At 46.6% G+C, this 18,586-nt stretch overlaps 1 protein-coding gene across 1 annotated transcript in view; it reads right to left on the bottom strand.

Moving 5' to 3' along the window:
* Ctnnbl1 (catenin beta like 1) overlaps positions 1-17,925 on the bottom strand; it is a 160,847-nt gene extending 142,922 nt beyond the window's left edge. Inside the window, exon 1 of the mRNA XM_034496023.2 lies at positions 17,736-17,925. Within this exon, the coding sequence (XP_034351914.1) occupies positions 17,736-17,765 (30 nt within the window). The 5' untranslated portion in view covers positions 17,766-17,925. The remainder of the gene's footprint in view (positions 1-17,735) is intronic.
* Between the last annotated feature and the right edge of the window lie 661 nt (positions 17,926-18,586).

The raw sequence follows: 18,586 nt of genomic DNA, 5'->3' as shown, positions 1-18,586 counted from the left end.
CAGCAGCAAGGGGTTGAGGTTTAGCTCCACAACGAAGGGCCTACCTAGCATATGTGAGGCCCTGGCTTCAGTCCCCAGCACCATATAAATAAGTGAAATAAATCTTTAAGAACAAAAACAAAGGTTGGAGAGATGACTCAGTGGATAAGAGTTCAATTAGTCAGCACTCACGTAAAAACCAGGTATGGCCACAGATGTACTGTAGTACCAATGATGTGGGGGACAGACAGGAGGATCACTGAGGTTTGCTGGCCACCTCCCTAGCTCCAGATTCAGTGGAAGACACTATCTCAAAGGAGTAAGAGGGAGTGGTTGAACAGGGAACCCAATGTCTTTCTCTGGCCTCTACCTGGACACTCCCCTATGGTACCTCACACCAATGGTCCCAGCAGTGAGAAGTCTGAGGCAGGAGAACTGTAAAGCCAACTGTAGAGATGGCAAACAACAATGTAGAAGACACCCCAATTTATTCACTAGTTATGGGTGGCTGCTTCACTCACTCACCTACCCCCTCACTCCATCCTTCTTTAGTCAAGGGCATTTTCTGAGCAGTTAGTTCCCCTATGGCAAGCTCTCATTTGGCCACAGTCCTTGAGGACCTCAGAGTAATGAGGAGAAGGGCATTTATATGTAACCAGACTTCATATACAAAAAACGATACCTGTGACAGTAACTCCAAGGCCAGATAGTGCTATGCCTCCCCACTCTCCATAAGTCGCTGCTGTTTTAATTTTAAGCTGCCTTCATTCATGGAGTCTTTTAGGAAGAAGATTCAACCTTCCCCTCCCTGGGTGTGTCATGCAGACGCTCTGAGACCTCCCCTTCCTCCTCTGAAGTAGGAATACAGCACTTGCACATGCACATCACACAGCCTGGAGCCTGGCTCCCATGACTTCAACATGGAAGTCACAGGCCTGTCCCGTTTGCGGGTGGGTGACAGCCTCTGCTCCTCTTTGGGCTGCTTCTCATCTGTGCCTATTTAGACGCAGCCTCCCTGTAAGTGACCCTCTTCTTCCATAAACACAAAGACAGCCTGCCAACTGGTGGGCAAGCTGCCACTGCTGCAGAGGCAAGCCCTCAGGCCCAGCTACACATCCCTCGGCCATGTCACCCTGCCAGGCTCAGTGTCAAACTCCTGAGAAAAGTCACATTCACTGCGCTCGGCCATCATGAAGTTCATGTGGGCACAGGGGCCTCTGCTCCACACAAAGTGAAGCAAGAGTAAAAATTGCTTTTTTTAATTAAAATAAAACTTCCTCAACCTTCTGCTGACAATCCCAGCTACAGTACAAGGCTCAGTATCAACCACCACCAAGTCTCCACACTGCAGGAAGGACGGTCTATGGCAGTCAGAGGAGGGAGTGGAAAATTACTAATTTAAACAAAATGTTTAATCTTCTAATTATGGGGCCGGCTCCAAGAGGATGAGAAGTGCGTTGCAATCTTCACTGTGGAATCCCCACGCGACCATGGCACAAGTCATGTCAGCCAGAGGCAGATGCCATCTCTCCTCCTCTGAGCCTTCTGTGTCCTTGCCAGATCTGAGAGGAAGGAGAAAATCTAACAGAAGAAAAATGTAGGTGAACCATGAATTGTGGCTCTCCAGTTCGTTATGCTGGTGAGACAGAGATGCCCAGGGAGAAGCTGGCAAGGCACCATCCCAGGCTGCACTCAGCAGGCAGGCTGAGCAGCCCGAGGCTATCTCAAGCTCAGTCTTGCACAACTGCCCGCCTCAGGTGCTGCTGGAACAATTCTCATCAGGACTGAGAAGCATGGAGAATCAAGGTAGCGCCTGGCAATGGCACCTCTGGTTGGAAAGAGCTGGTCCTCTGCAGATAGGCTTATCCCCTGGTTAATTTGTGTTATCTCTGCCTATTCAGATCTCTGTCCCTGCCAAGCAACTCTGACAAGTCTAATGGCAGAATTCCCATAGGGGAATGCTGGAGGCAACAGGAACAGGCAATTATTCCCTTTCATTAGGGACAGGTCTTCTTTAAATTTTGAAATCAAGAAGTAGCCACATGCAGACACTGCTCGCAGCCTCTTACACAACTGACAGAAACTGAAATGCCGCTCCACCCCCAGCCCTGCCACCCCAACCCAGCTGCAAAAGATGTGCTGGGAGTCCTAGGAATGGCCGTGCCCCTAATTACCCACTGCCGCATGAAAGCAGGCTTGGAGGGGATAGCAGCAGATCTGGGCAGATCAGCGGCGACATTTAATCAGCAGCTCCGGCCCTCTGCAGCTCTTCTAGGGGAGCACAGGGTTCACAGTTCCAAAGCTTCCCGCAAAGCGCAGGTGCTGCGGGTCAGCTGTCCAGTCCCAAGGCCTGCCAGGGCTGCCTTCTTCATTCTCACAGGCCAGGGTACTCAATGAAAGGCACTCTGCCCACACTCTGTGCCAACCCTGGCACTAGGAGAGAGCTGCCTCTTGATTAGTCTGCAACACAGAGGAAATGTGCAGGAAACAGCAGAGGCGGGAAAGCAATTAACCAAGGGAGCATGGCTTCAGCTGTGGCCTTACAGCACAAAGGTGGACTCTGTACCCCTTCAGCAGCCATGCTGGCCAGATTGCCCCTCCATGGCCTCTTGTCTGAGCCAGGCCGAGTCACTCCACAGCTTAAGAGCCCTAATGACTTTCACTACACTAGGAAGAAATGGCAGAGTTGGGTCCTCCCTCCTCCGGCTGACCTTGGGGCCTGTGCTGGCTGTTTCCCAGTCTGCACTGCTATTCACACAGTTCTTCATATGTCTGGCTTTCCCATCACTTAGTTCTCATCTCAAATACCATCTCTTCAAGAGGCCCTCCAGAACTTTTTCAAGTAAATAACAGTCACTGCTACAGTTACATTGGCCATGTTTTCTCTTTACGACACATCTTCCAGGACGTCTGCTTGCATATTCTTATTTACTTGTTCTTCTGGCTTACTGTCTGTCTCGCCTCCCTGGATATAAGTCCCACACAGACAGGGGCTTTGACTAGAGTCTTGTGTAATACTTTACATGTAGTTGGCATTTAAGAAGTGTGTAGAACGATTAAAGAACAAAAGGTTCAATATGGACCACTAATCCACATAAAATTTACTAACCCCTGAAAATCTGGACTGGCTCGCAGCCTGACTCTGAGCATATGCCAGGCTGCCCTGGAAACAAGGGTAAACAACATCCTCTCTCCTTGCCAAGCCCTAGTAAATGACTAGGACACAATAACAAAGGGAGACAGAGCCAAGATGGAGAACTTGCAGACTGCCCAAGACCTGGAAGAACAGAGGGCTTCCTGAGTGGGGTTTACCCAAACCATCTTCTCACGGAAGGTTCAGGTGGGCTGGACATAACACCTTCCAATGGGCTGTAGCCAAAACATGGCTCTTGAAGATCCATCATCTGAGGTGGTCCAAGTCCATTCATACAGTTCTCGATGCTGGGAGCCAGACAGCATACATGCAGATCAAGTTCTTTAAAAGACACCATTGTGTACACAGGAGTGCAAAGAGCAGCTGAAGAAGAGGCTGCCAGAGAGCCACAAGTACAAGAAAGGCACAAACGAGCCAGGAACAGGCATCCTGAGCCCCTGACGTCTGCTGCCATCTAAGTTTCGTGGGATTCTGGGTGTGTGGAACTGGATGTGAATGCTAACTAAGCCGCAGCCAGGGTGGAGCAATGGCTCAGATGTCAAAAGCACTCACTGAGTGCTCCTACTGAGAACCCAGGTTCAGTCGCCAGCAGTCTCATGGCAGCTCAAAACTGTCCATAACCTCAGTTCTCAGGAATCTGATGCCCTCTTCTGACCTCCAGGGACACCAGACATACATGTGGTACACAGACATACACATACACAAAATACTCATACACATAAAAACTAAAATACTTTAAAGAAAAGATAACCACAACAGCCGCAGATCTAAATGAATAGCTCCCCTCCAAAAAAAAGGCATGAATCTAGAGGAAGCCCTGTTGAAGAGACATTCTCTAGTGCCCAAGATGTCAGTAGCAGGCCAAAGGAGAATGCCTTAAAAAAACAAAGACAAGTCATGAATGATTTCTGTAAGCTTACAGACAGACATCAATGTCTCGTAGATGAGGTCTACCAAGAATCAGCTTTATCCAACAATCACAATTTTCTGCAATATCATTAAAAGAAGAATGTAAAAGGCCTCAGAGGTTAAACAGACATCTGTCTCACAGCAGTGCTAAGCAGTGACAGCAGACACCAAGGAGAAGGGTGAACAGCCGGGGAGAGTGGGCCCAGGATCTCCACCCCTCTGTGTCACCATGCAGCGGTCAAAGCTCTGCACAGGTCAGGAGAAAACCTGCATTCGGTTAACATGCACTCATCATGACGGCCCTGGATACACAGTGCAGCCTGCTGGAAAACATGTATGCTCGTGTAAGTTAAGGAAGGTCTGCTTTCAAATGATGTAAGGAGGCATGATCATGGACGAACTTCTGCTCTGAACCCTATCAGCCAGTAGTTGGGTGCTTAGGTGAGGTCCTTTCCTGCCTGGATTCTAGCCTCCCCATGTGTAAGAGGAGGCAGATGCAATGAGAACCTCTGTGCTCCTCCTCACTCAGCACTCCCACTTCAACAGGTCTCTGAAACCCAGAAAATCTGCTTATGAAGAAGCTGCAGTCAGCTCCACAGACAGCAGGCAAGCGGGAGTTAGGTGCAATTCAATACAACCTGCTCCACCTTCTAAACCTCATTACCTGCTTCTTTCAGCAGCCACCCCCAACTGATCAATGGTAATGTCTTTCTCGTCCTCTTTTATCGCTGAGCTTCGATGTTCTGCTGGATCTTTGGTAGGTCTGTCTTCCCCCTGACCAATGGCTGCACCCCTGTTTCAGCTAACTAAGCCATTGCTTGACATCAAAATGCCCAATAGTTTCTCTCCTCATTAATCACTAAATCTGCAACTCCACTGAAGCACTGGGCTGAGAAACCAGTGAAAGACGGCCTGGTAAACCCAGAGCTGCAAAGAAAACAGCCTTCCAACAGTCCATACCAGAGTGCTGATATGGAGGGACGATTAGTTAAAGTTCAACAGAATCCCAGCTGGGAAGACCTCTGACCACCTCTCAATTCTGGGCTTCAACACAATAAGCATGTGAATGACAACATGCAACTTGTTCAATAGTCAGTCATACAGCTTTTGGAATGCAGGTATTTTGCTCAGTATCAGATCCTTCTTGGGTCAGTTAGTACACTGCAAGGCTAAAGAGAAGTCCAAGGTCTGAGGTGGATAGTATCTCTACACAAGGCTAATAATTTGCTGAGCATGGTAGCAACACCTGTAATCATAGCACATGGGAGACTGAAGCAGGAGGATCATGAATTCCCAGCCAACTTGAGCTACATAGCAAGACTCTGCCTAAAAGAACAAAACAAAAATCAACGGTTTCAGGTGACTGGACTAATCAGTAAAGTACCTGCCACAAAAACACACTGACCTGAGTTCCAGGCATAGCAGCCTATGCCTATAACCACAACTATGGGGAGGTAGACACAGGTAGATCCTGCAGCTCACTGGCCAGCCAATCCAGCCAAACTGGCAAGCTTCAGACTGAGATCTTGTCTCAAAACAGATGGTGGAGAGTGAGTGAAGAAGATATCCAACAGTGTCTCCTGTGGTGCTCTCTCTCTCTCTCTCTCTCTCTCTCTCTCTCTCTCTCTCTCTCTCACACACACACACACACACACACACACACACACACACACGGGAAGGAGGACACACACACTTGCACCCTGCCATACACATACCAAAAAACAACAACAACAACAAAAAGACAGCCCCATGGCTCATTTACTAATCCCCAGGACAAGGAAAACCCACTGTGTATCTATCTGCCAGCCTTGTAATGGAGCTGGGATCCTAAGGTCATTCTAGAACTCTATGGAAGAGAAACTGGCTCTGAACAATCCAGGTGAAAAGTCCAATGGCTGGTTCAGGAGAAGGTAAAAGAAGGCTCAGAACTCAGGCTCCATCTCCTAATTCCAGTTTCTCTCCAGCTACACAAGACTCAGATCAAAACCACCCACTTCCCTCAGGATGCCTGGGGGAAAAGACAAAGGAAGGGGTGATTTGTAAATGAGATTCTTGGTACCTGCTAAGCAGAAACTGTGATTTCCCAGTGCCAAGTGGAGGCGACCTGGGGAACAAATGGCAGCGTTGGATGCATAATTTTTGCTATCGGTGACGGCTAACCATGGTGGAATAGGGCTGTGCTCTAGCCTACTGAGAATATGCTACACTGTGGAAGTGTAGGTGACAAACTGTTCTCATTTTGCTTTATTGAATTCTAAGCCTTAATCTCCAAGGAACCAAAGATCTTGGGAACACTGAGGCAGCTTTGCAAAATGTAAGACAAACTTGCTTCTCGGTAACATGTTTCTTTGGCATCTCAATAATAAGCAGCTACCATTTACTGAGAACTATACCAGCCATGCTGCCTCATTTAATCCTTCTTCTTCTTCTTTTTTTTTTTTTTTTAAATACAGATGATACCTAGACATGGAGGCACATGCCTTTAATCCCAGCACTGAAAAAGCAGAAGCAAAGGATCTGTGAGTTCCAGGCCAGCCTGGTCTACATAGAAATCCAAGCCAGTCGAGACTACATGGAGAGACCTCGGGTTTGTTTGTTTTTTAAAAGATGGTAATGATAACAGGAGAATATCTCTAGAGATGGTGAGCTAGAGGTAGCCCTGTTAGATGATCTCCATTTGAAAGATAAAATCCAAGGCTTAAAGAGGTTAATTAACTGGACCAAGGTCACACAGCTAGCTCTCAGCAGGACTGGGGTTCAAATGCAGACCATCTGACCCACAGTCTGCATTCATCTGCCATGTTAAACATTAAAGCTACTTCACAGGCTTCCAATTCTTTTCTCCCACAGTACTGACAAGCTATTTTGAACCTTTGCATTCTCTGATGCAGTCATTTTTATATAGGAAAACTTCTCAACCTCATACATTCAATCCTCCAACTGAAAAACAGTGACACCTACTGAGAGTACAGAAAGATACTGTTCTCCAATTTTACCCTCCAAATTAAGGATGTTAATTTGACCTACCCTAACCAGTCTTTCTGAAATGGGAAGGGAGGTGGTTGCTGAGTCTACCTCTATGCCTAGAAAAGAGCATTGTCTGTCAGCATCAAAGAACCCTCACCTACCATGACAACAGCACCGTGTGATCAAGAGCAAGCCAGTCTGGGAAGCCACCTGTGTGGCAGTCTTGCAGGGCTACAGCTTAAGGTAGTGGTGGAAACAGCAAGGGTAAAAAGAAGGCTCTTAAGGACACAGCCCCCTCCTCTGGGAAGCCTCTGTCCCACTGGTGGAACTGTCTGGCTCAGGATCCCATCACACCTTGCTGAGGTCTGTGTGACAGCACTGGCACTGTGTGGCACTGGGCGGCGGGACCTCAAACTTTTGGAGCTCCCACTAGAGTGCAAGCTTCTCAAGCTTGAACTGGGCCTCTTCCTACCCAAACTGAGTCAGTCACTCACACAGGCAGATGCCTTCTTGGCTCCTGAAAGGAGTTGGCTCACAAGCTCACATGGTCTAGGGGGAAAGAATCTTTCATCTCCCAGCTCTTTCATCTTTGAGAAAGAGCCCCAAGGCTTCTTTCAAGTCAGCTGAGCAGCTGACAGCCCTGACTAAAATGCAAAGATGGGTGCGGGATGTAGGGCAGAGGAAGAAGCAGAGAATTGTGTGATAGCCGAACATCTGGCCAGAAGCTCAGTCGACACCAGAAACGTCAATCAGGGCTCCTGGGCTAACAGGTAGCTCCACAGAGGAGCTGAAGTGGAAGACTGGATGAGTGCCTCTGAAAGGACAAGACTGGGGCTGCAGCCACACTCTAATAAAAAGTTAGGAACAGAGAGGCCCAAGAAATTGCTGGCAGAAAAAAAAAAAGGGCACAGGCGCTCTTTCAATGATGTGGGTTTTTTAAACCACATCTTCAAACTCTGACACAGAAACTTAGGAACTATGACAATTAAATGCAGGAACCTACACAGAACACTGAACTAAAAAACGGGCAGAGAGGAACATTAAGGAGAGAGCTGGCAGCACATGCATGCATTCACGCATTTATATTCACTCACACACACACACACACACACACACACACTTTTTTTAAGAGGTAAATTAGAAGTTGGAGAGATGGGTCATTGGTTAAGAACACTGCAGCTCTTCCAAAGAAATCAAAGTCTAATTCCCAGCACCCATATAGAAGATCATAACTGTCTGTAATTCCACTCCCAGGGTATCTGATGCCTCTTCTGGCCTCCAGGGGCACTGCACCCAGAAGGTTCACAGATATACATGCAGGCAAAACAGCCACACACATAAAATAAATTAACTAATTAGAAAAAAAAAATAAGGCTGGAGAGATGTTTCAGTGGATAAGAATACTGGCTGCTCTTCCAGAGGTCTTGAGTTCAATTCCCAGCGACCACATGATGGCTCACAACCATCTGTAATGGGATCTGATGCCCTCTTCTGGTGTGTCTGAAGAGAGACAGTGTACTCACATAAATAAAATAAATGATTCTTTAAAAAAATAAAATAAGAGCTAGGTGGTGGAGACACACACCTTTAATCCCAGTACTCAGGAGGCAGAGGCAGGTGAATCTCTGAGTTCGAGTTCAGCCTAATCTACAAAATGGATTTTGTAGCGTGAGGAAACTCCACAGTACACTTATTCAGTCAATCCGCACTGACAACTTGAGTAGCCCCCACACAGAGGCTGATGAGATGGCTCAGCAGTTAAGAGCACTTGTTGCTCTTCCAGAGGACCTGGATTCCTAGCACCCACTTGGCAGTTCACGACTGAAAGGAAGATGAAAGGAAAACCCTGCCGCCGTACAGAATAGACTACTCCAGACCACGCGGTTCTAAGTGGGAAAAGTTTATTCAGGGGAAAGGGCAAAGGTGGGGAGAGAAGAGAAGTAGAGGCCGGCCATGACCACGTGGAGAGAGGAAGGGGGGAGGGGACAGAGAGAGGATGTAAGAGCGGGAGTAAGAGAGTAAGAGGGCAAGAGAGGAAGAGAGAGAGGAGGGGGCAAGCAGCCCCTTTTATAGTGGATCAGACTACCTGGCGGTTGCCAGGTAACTGTAGGGAGGAGCATACCTGGCTGTTGCCAGGTAACTGTAGGGAGGAGCATACCTGGCTGTTGCCAGGTAACTGTAGGGAGGAGCATACCTGGCTGTTGCCAGGTAACTGGGGAGGTGGAGTTTAGAAGGAATACTAACAACGACCATCTGTAACTCCAGGTTCCAGGCAATCTAATGCCCTCTTCGGTTCTTTGACCACAAAGCATGCACATGGTACACATATACACAACAAAGCAAAACATTTACACTTATAAAATAGCAATAAATAAATCTTTAGAAGTGTGTTTATAAGGAGTTTCCCAAAACTTTTAAGCCAGGATGGAAGACCCACCCTAAAAATGAGCAGTACCAGCCCAATGACTGGGCTCCAGAAAGGAGTGAAAAGAAATTCCAGCTGGTCACCAGCATTCATCTGTCTGCTTCCTGGAAGTGGATGCAATGTGACCAGCCCCTCACATTATCGTTGCCATACCTTCCCCATCCAATGGAACGAAAGTGATTTGAATGAAGGGTGTCCCCCCCCCCCAAAGGCTCGGGTGTCTGAACACTTGATCCCTGTGGGGCGGTGGGCTGTGAGAAGCAGCTGGGTGCTTGGTCGAGCAAGAGCTTGAAACCTGAACCTTATTGGACTATTGGACGGCAGGAGTTCAGCTCTGCTCCCCGGCCCTGGTTCTTTTCATTTAGCTTCAGCCCTCCACAAGCACTCCCACAGAGAGGTCTATGCACAACAGTCACAAGGAACAGGCCTCAGGCCCTAGAGACATTTACATACTAATGAGGTACCTGAAGGCCAGAGGGCGGAGCCAATTAAGCATTCTTCCCCAGCCTTCCCCCCCCTCCCTCTCTATTTAACTCAGGTCTGCCCTGGGTTTTTTGTTTTGTTTTGTTTTGGGGGTTGGGGGGTGCATTCAGAACCATCTACCATCCGCCATGACATTAAAGCCAGTAAAAACCCAAGGCCTTTCTCGTGTCAGTGGGGCCGTGCTGTGAGGAACCTGTGGAGCCACAGCAGCCTTATCTACAGATCCACTGTTGGTACTGCTGTTTGGGAAGGTTCAGAACCTTGCTGAAGGTCTGTCACTGAGGGCGGGAACTGAGGGTTTATAGCCCGATCTCACTTCCTGTGTGCCCATGTGCACATGAAATGTGACCTCTCTGCTCCCTGCCTGTTGGGCTGCCTCAGGCTCTGGCTGTCATCCCTTCCCCACCATGGAGGACTCTACCCTCTGAAACTGTGAGCCAGAAGAAACCCTTTCTTCCTAAGTAGCTTTTTGTTGGGATTCAATCACAGAGCAGCAAAGTAACTAATATAAACCATATTCCCTAACACTGTGACCAAAACAAACCCTTCCACCCTTTAGTTGCTTTTTGTCAAGTACTTGATCTCAGCAGTAAGAAAGCTAATATACAGGCTGTTCCCAAACCCCCGTCCCTGACACTGAGGATGGGTAAGACTTGCTGCTGGATGCTGACTCCTCCCTGAATTTTACAGGAGGCACAGGAGCATACTGTATATTCTGTGAGAAGAATGAGCTGAAGAAAAGACAGATGAGGAAGTCATGGGGGGAAGAAATGAACTTATGGGAGAAAAAAACATCAAGAGAGAAAATAAATGGGAACAGCAGTGGAACGTGCTCTTTGCCTGTTATTTATAGCCAGTTTGCTAACAAAATTAACCTGGGAAAGCATGAAGCTGTCATGCAAAAAGTAGACTCTTTCAGTATGATCAGAATAATATTCTCAGGGTTAGAACATAACACAAGGCTGCCACAAAAATGAAGAATGCATTTTGAACACAGGAGTTCAGGCTTTCAATAATGTGTCTTATACGCCCAAGAACAACAAAAACTGAAAAGGCTCAATTACAAACTCCAATTCCTGTCTTAAGAGGGGAAAAGCAAGTAGCAAGAAGTACAAATGATAAACATGTACAAGAAAAATATACTCACTCAAATACCTCTGAACTAGGGCTTTATGTGCCTACCGGATGAATGGCAGAAGTGTAAATCACTGCAAGCAGGACTATCAGGACTGCAGCAAACTGGAGCGCACGCAATGCTGAATGAAGGAGTGGCCCCACATGAGCGCTGCACTGTCTCTGCAGCGAAAGGAACCCCACTCTCTCTGGCTACTTCCCCAATTCCCTGAACAGTCACTGCACAAGCTTGCTCCTAACAGTTGGTAACTGACTCGTCCCAGCTTCCTCTGCCACCCACAGAACTCCTCCATCATGGCTGGGATTCTACTCTCTCTCTTTTCTCAATGAGCAAACTGAATCCAAGCCCTCTGATCCAGCACCTCCCTGAGCTTATTGGACTGTTCCTCAGACTGTGCTACTGGGATACTTACATACACACAGTGAGGTGCTTAAATGCCGGAGTCACTTCTCATATCATGAATTCTTCAAGCCCACATCAAGTCTCAAATGATTTTAACACATTTGACCCTTACCTCAGGAAACAGCATGAAGTAATTATGAGTGACAAGGGGGAGGGGAAATGCCACATGAACAAAGAAGCTCCACATGCTATTACTTCCAAGAAAAAAACTTGAATACTACCTAAATATCCAACTGAGGAAAAATAATTGAGGGGGAAATGGTCTATTACTCAAACAACAGCTCACATACATTAGAGAACAACATGAAAGCTATGTAGAAAAAAACTCATGCTTAATTAAAATAAACAACACAAAACAGCCCATATGCAATACTTAAGGCATACAAAATATGTGAGACTATGAAAACAAAAACTAGTCATTGAATTAGGGTAATAGTTTTTCCTCACCTCAAATTCTTTCATACTATTTGACAGTTTATTATCATTAAATTTTATTTCAAAAGTAAGAAATGGGAGCGGAGCAAAACAGAGATTGGTAGAAGCCCCTCCAATCTGGGAAAAGGCTGGCATTACCCATATCTGACAGGGGGTGGGTGTATGCAATAGTATCCAAGCCAAGGGTCGCTGACCCCAATCTGTCTCCAAGAGAATTCCTCTGGTGGTGCAAAGCCAGCCGTTCACACTGAGCCAATCTGAGCTAAATGTGAATTCTTTATTGCAAAACTTCAGAGGTAAGAACTTTTCCCCAGACATCTATGGAGTGAGTATTAATGAGAGTGCCCTGGAGTTCAGCTCTGCGCCTATGCGGCAGAAACTTCTCTGCCGAGCCACTGCTGGGCACACTTCTTGATGAGATGTCTAAGCCTGAAGGCATCAAAAAAGTACATTTCCATATTGGGAACATAACTGGTTTCCTCTTTAAGACTTTTCCCACCACCTCCTGTCCACATTGTAATTCTCCTGTCTTCTCAAATGAATTGTTAACATCTGTCAAGGGTAGAAGGCATGCACTGAGGCGCTCTCCTGCCTATTACCAGAAGAACCAATCTCAGTAGAAAATTGCAATCTTCCCACTGACTTGCCCCAAAAATGAAATTTAATAAGCATGCTAAAAAAATGTTAAAGTTTTAATAAACATTTCCTATTGCTGTATGATACTTCTTTTTGCTCACCTTAGTCCCTGAGTTTTGGAATGGAAAGAACCAGAAGCTGTACTGCCTGACCTCCTCACTTTACAACTCACAAGAAAAACGATGTGCAGAGAGGGGAAGTTACTTGTCCTGAGTCACCCAGATAAGTGCTGATAAAGGCTGGATTAGAACCCAAATCTCCCAGGTCTCCGGCCCCAGTTCCCTCTACCATATCAGGCTTTTTCAGCACTGGACTCTCTGGAGCCCTTGGCCTAAATAATTAGCATGGCAGAATTTTAAAGCTACTAGAGACCTCGGATAGAGTCATATGTAATCCCCTCATTAGGCATAAGAGGAAACTGAGGCTCAGAGAGATTAAGTGATTTGCTCTCCATTTTGAGTGTCAGGGAAGAAGATTAAGCTGAAAAACATGCAGACCAATGCCCAGGAGAAACGAGGGCTGTCTCAACTGGGAAAAGTTTAAAAGGAATGCAGATGATTCTAGACCAGAGTGCCTTCATGTACAATCCCTGACCACCAGGTTTAGCGTTACCCCAAATGCAACACCCCAACTCTCAGACACTGAGTCAAACTCTTGAGTTGGGAATGTTCCAGACAACTTTGCTCCCTTCTGCTCCCACACAGGAAGCTCCAGTGCTCAGATGGCTTTGCCAATGTTGACTATGTACACAGTGCTCACAATCTACACTTTCTTCTACACGGACATATCAACTCAAAGTTTTTTTGAAAACAGGAAACATGCTTGGGTGTTCAGTGCTGGCTTTACTGTTTCCTGGCTGTGTAACTCTCACAGACAGGAAACTTGCCGCCCTAGCTCCAGTGTCTCTTTCCATGAGGCAGTCACACCATCTCCTGTTGGAGGATGTGCTGACAACCATACCTGACAACTTATCTGAATGAACATTAGTTCTGCCTCTGGCACACAGCAGACAGTCAGACCAGCACAGCGGTCAGGAGCCGCTACGGAATAGGACTGCCTGAGTACTCTCTGGCTTGGGTCTCAGTTTCTCCCATTATAAAATGGGGATTAAAACAGTTCCTCATACAGGACATGGTCATGCCCTTAATCGCAGCACTCAAAAAGGCAAAGGCAAGCAGCAGGTGAATCTTTGTGAGTTTGAGGCTAGCCTGGTCTACAGGCCAGCCAGGGTTATATAGTGAGACTCTGAGGGGTACAAGATCCTCATGGGCTAGGGATGTAGCTCAATTGGTAGAATTCTTGCCTAGCATTCATTAAACCCTGGTTCTGTCCAAAGCATACTGTAAGCCAGGTGTGGTGGTGGACATCTGTTGCAGGACCCTTCCTACCCATTGTATTTGCAGTGGAGCTCTGTGATTAGGCAGTAGAAGAGGTGGGTGGAACTAGGAGTTGGAAGGAGGGAGGAACGAGAAAAGAAGAAGGAGAGACGGAGGAGAGGAAAGAGAAAGGAAGGAGAAACAGAGGAGAGGAAAGATGGCAGGAGATGTTACCCTCGTGTCTCTAGCAGTTATTCATATCAAGGTTAGGTAATTGGGTTTACAATTCTAATTGTGTGGGCATCTTGTGTATTGAGTATTTGCTAATATATAAATCCACTGGATAGTCTTAAGCATTAAGAGTCTTAATTTGCCGGGCAGTGGTGGCACACGCACCTTTAATCCCAGCACTTGGGAGGCAGAGGCAGGCGGATTTCTGAGTTCAAGACCAGCCTGGTTTACAGAGTGAGTTCCAGAACAGCCCGGGCTACACAGAGAAACCCTGTCTCGAAAAACCAAAACCAAACCAAACAAACAAACAAACAAACAAACAAAAAAGAGTCTTATTTCTATCGGGTACTGGAATTGTTATATCTACAGCATGGAGGTGACAGATATTCCCTGGGTTTTGGGGCATGGACTCCACAGAGCTGATCTGTGGAGGCAGCAGCCACACCAACTTCTCATGGGTCCCAGGCCTCACCAGTGCAGCAGTTAGAGCAGAAACATAGAGTGAGAACGTGGCGGCCAGGCCCGGGAGCTAGCCGCACTGCACTGCTTTTTCTAATACCTCCTGTTATACACACCTGCAATCCCAGCATTTGAAAGGTGGGACAACAAAGTCAGAAATTCAGGGTCATGATTGGCTACAAAGTGAGTTTGTGGACAGCCTGTTCTATATAAGACTCTGACTTTAAAAAGAAAAAATGAGAAAAGAAAGCTAGTTCCTCATAAGGCCATTATGTTGACAGTGAAGAGGCAGGTAAATAAATAATTATTTTGTATAAGAATGTCACGGTCTTCAAAGCACTTTCACTTCCATAGGCTCATCTTGTCCTCAAGATTCCTCACAGGAGGATGGCCATGTTTGATTGATTACAGATTAGACTCTATAGATTTAGACCACAGATTATAGATTAGACTACTACCTTTTCAGATAGGAATGGAGGTAGACCTTGCTGAAAAGAACAGAGCTGTAATTACAAGACCAATATTCTTGAGACATCTCCATCACTACATTGGCCTGTCAGTCACCACCCTTACTTGAAACATTAGCTAGGTCTATCAGATCTGAGTTCTTGTTCAAGCTACAAACAGGTAGGTGGGATGAAGACATCTGTATCACCCCTCAAAACGCAAGGGTTTTTTTCCTGGTCCTTAAGGAAGTCCTACATCATCTGCAATCTGCCAGCTACATCACCTTCTGGTGTCCTGCTCACTAAGGGCTACATGGCTCTTCTCTCTGCTCACCTAATGGCCTGGGCCTGTGCTCATAGTTGCTGCTCCTGCCTTCACCAATCTTCCCTGTCATATGCTGATTTCTCCTCAACCTTCAGGGCACTAACACTGGCTCGTCAGACTCCTTCCCTGACCACTCAGTCTACAGAGGCCCTGAAAGGAGTTATTTACAGCAGTTTAAACTTGGAAATAAGGACAAAATTTAAGTTTAATAATCTATTATCCTTAATCCAATATATAAAAGTAATCTACATTAAATAATTAAGATACTTCATCTTTCCACAATAAAGCTGTGAAAGGCAGCGTATACTTTACACATAAGAAAGAACTCAATACAGGTGGGCCACTCTTCCCAGGTCCAATGTCCAATACTCATGTGCACAGCAGCGGCCAAGCATGCTCACATTTCCACAGCGGATTCAGCTGCACTCCCTCACAACACTTCTAGTCACCCAAATCTCTGCTATACTTTTTCAATTATTCTCTGGTGACTCCTTCACCATATTTGCCTTCTCACACAAAAGCAAGAGCCTTGTCTCGTTTATTTCCACATCACATGCCCAGTGGACCAAGCACCTTGTACACAGTAGATGTTCAATATCTGTAACCAAAGAGTGGGCCTCTTCTGGCAGTACTGCTCCAGATCTGAATCAATGGACTGGACTCTACAGACTCAGACTATGGATTTAGCAGACTTCCAGATGAGCACTTTCCCAGCATCTTTCTTGTTCCATCATCAATTACACTGTCTAAAGAGAAAACATTATGGCCTTGCATCTGTTCTCCGTTGCTTATGTATTCTTTCTCATCATGCCTGGAGTCTCCATCTATGGGATCAGTGCTTTATACATTGGCTAAAGGGAATAACTACCAATATTAGTATTTATGGACTGTTTTACTCTGCAACAAACATTGGACTTTTTTTCTTTTCTTTTTTTTTTTTGGTTTTGGTTCTCTGGACAGGGTTTCTCTGTGAGACCCTGGCTGCCCGGCAACTCACTCTGTAGACCAGGCTGTCCTGATTCAAGAGAAATCCACCTGCCTCTACCTCTTCGTGCTGGGATTAAAGGCATGTGCCACAACCAACTGGCCCACTTTAAATTTCTTAACGGATCTTAACAGAGGGAGAAATTTCTTCATAACAGACCATAAGGTAGGTACCATGAGGCATTTTGTTCAAGGTTACAACAACCAGTTAATAAGAAAAAAAAAGACTGAAGGCAACATGGGGCTCCAAAGCCAGACCTTTTTTTTTTTTTTTTTTTTTTTTTTTTTGGATGGGGGAAGGGGGCAAAGGGGGAGCATGGTGTTTCACTATGTATCCCTGGCTGGCCTGGAACTCAGTGACCAACCGGCCTCTGCCTCCCAACTTTCAGGCACTAAGATTAAAGGCATCCATGGCCAGCGGCTCAGGCTCACAGCTTCTCATTGCCTAGTCTGGACTGCAGATCTATAACTTGTAAAACAGTCAGAACACAGAGCAAGTGAGTAAGGTTGGGTTAAATTGCATTTTGTTTCACCCATTACCCAAAGTATCCTATTATGGCCTCATACATACTCATTCAATCAATATGATCAAGGCTCTGTGATCAATATAAAAATACTACCTTTTTCATACTAGGGCTTTAAAATGAAGTGTGATTTACAATTACAGTACTTCCTAATTCAGTCTAATTACAGTTTACGGGTTCCAATGCTATTGCACCTAACGAAAACAAGGCTGGACACAAGGGGCCTCATTAGGCACTTAGGCCATCAAAAGGGGGTGGAAAATTTGGGTTGGGAGCCTGGACACTTGAGCTTTCCCTAGTATGTAACTGTTGAGTGACTTCAGACAAGTCCTCTCTTCTCTCTGGGTTACCCATTCCCCACAAGTACCCTGAGCAAGGAGGTCGAGAGGTCTCTCACCGACCTATTCCATGCTCCATCTTCCAAATGTCTTAACAATAACAATTGCGGGGAACATGGGCACAGGTTTCTGCACTTTCAAATGACCTTTCACATATATCCACTTTATAGATTTTAAAAGAAAACATGAGACTCCGTGACGGGAGAAAGACTTATCCAAAGCTACACCAACACTTGGTAAAAAAAAAAAAAAAAAAAAAAACAAAAACCTGAGGCTCAACACCCAGGAAAAACCAGTGTTCTCCACAACTGTCTCAAGCCCTATGAATTGGTAGAAACGAGACGGAAGAGGAGCTGAGGGGAATCGGGTTGCTGGATGGGGAACAGAGATCAAAAGGCTCAAGCCTGGAGAAGGAAGGGGTCAAAGGGTCCACGAGGGCTGGGGGAGTGAAGTGCAATGACAAGGATGCAAGCCGGGGTGACACGAGAAGTGAGGGCCAGGGACCGAGAGGAGGCAAGATGATGGGACTCTGTACCTGCGACCCTAGCGAGGATAAGGAGCCCTTCGGCCCTGCCAACTGCACCTACCTGGTAACTTAAAAGTTCGCCCACGTCCATGGTTCCGGACCCAATCAGCACAGGGTACCCTGGTTGCCTCCACTCACTCCCGAACCGCGGGCCGCTCAGAGGCTTTTCCTGACACACTGCCGTAAAGCGCCAGGCCTCAGAACCAATAGAGTAAAAGAGCGCGTGGCCCGTGCGGCCGCCACACTGCCGTAAAAGGAAGCGCTAACGTAAAGCTCGCCGCGTTTTGACAATTCTGTTTCCGCCTGTACCCTGAAGGGGCGGGGAAAGGGGCGGATATTTAGAGACGAACCGAAAAGCGCGATGGTCATCCAAGTGTAGAGCAGAATGCTTGACGTTTTGTGGGTAACCCTACAAGGCTTCTAGAGACTGGCACCTTTGTTCTTAAACACCCTCATTTCACAGATAATTGAAGTTGGCTAGTTGGTGGTGTTGAACGCCTTTAATGCCAGCATTGGGGAGGCAGAGGCAGGCATATCTCCACTGGCAGATGTTTTGAGTTCAAGGCCAGCCTGGTCCTGTTTCAGGACAGCCAGGGCTACAGAAAGAGAGAAGGGAGGAAGGGAGGGCGAGAGGGAGAGAACGGTGCCCCATATGTTAGTCACGTGTGGCTAGTCCTATCACACGTGGCTACTAGGCACTTGAATTGTGGCTAGTCCTAATTGAGATGTCAAGTGTGAATCAAATGTACACTGGATTTTTCATACTTGAACTGGTTCCTTTTTTTTAACACTTACTGAGTAAGGCCGGGCGGTGGTGGCGCACGCCTTTAATCCCAGCACTTGGGAGGCAGAGGCAGGCGGATTTCTGAGTTCGAGGCCAGCCTGGTCTACAGAGTGAGTTCCAGGACAGCC

The sequence above is a fragment of the Arvicanthis niloticus genome, chromosome 2, assembly GCF_011762505.2.
Source record: "Arvicanthis niloticus isolate mArvNil1 chromosome 2, mArvNil1.pat.X, whole genome shotgun sequence".
Lineage (NCBI taxonomy): Eukaryota > Metazoa > Chordata > Mammalia > Rodentia > Muridae > Arvicanthis > Arvicanthis niloticus.
This window is presented reverse-complemented; position numbering and strand designations above follow the sequence as displayed.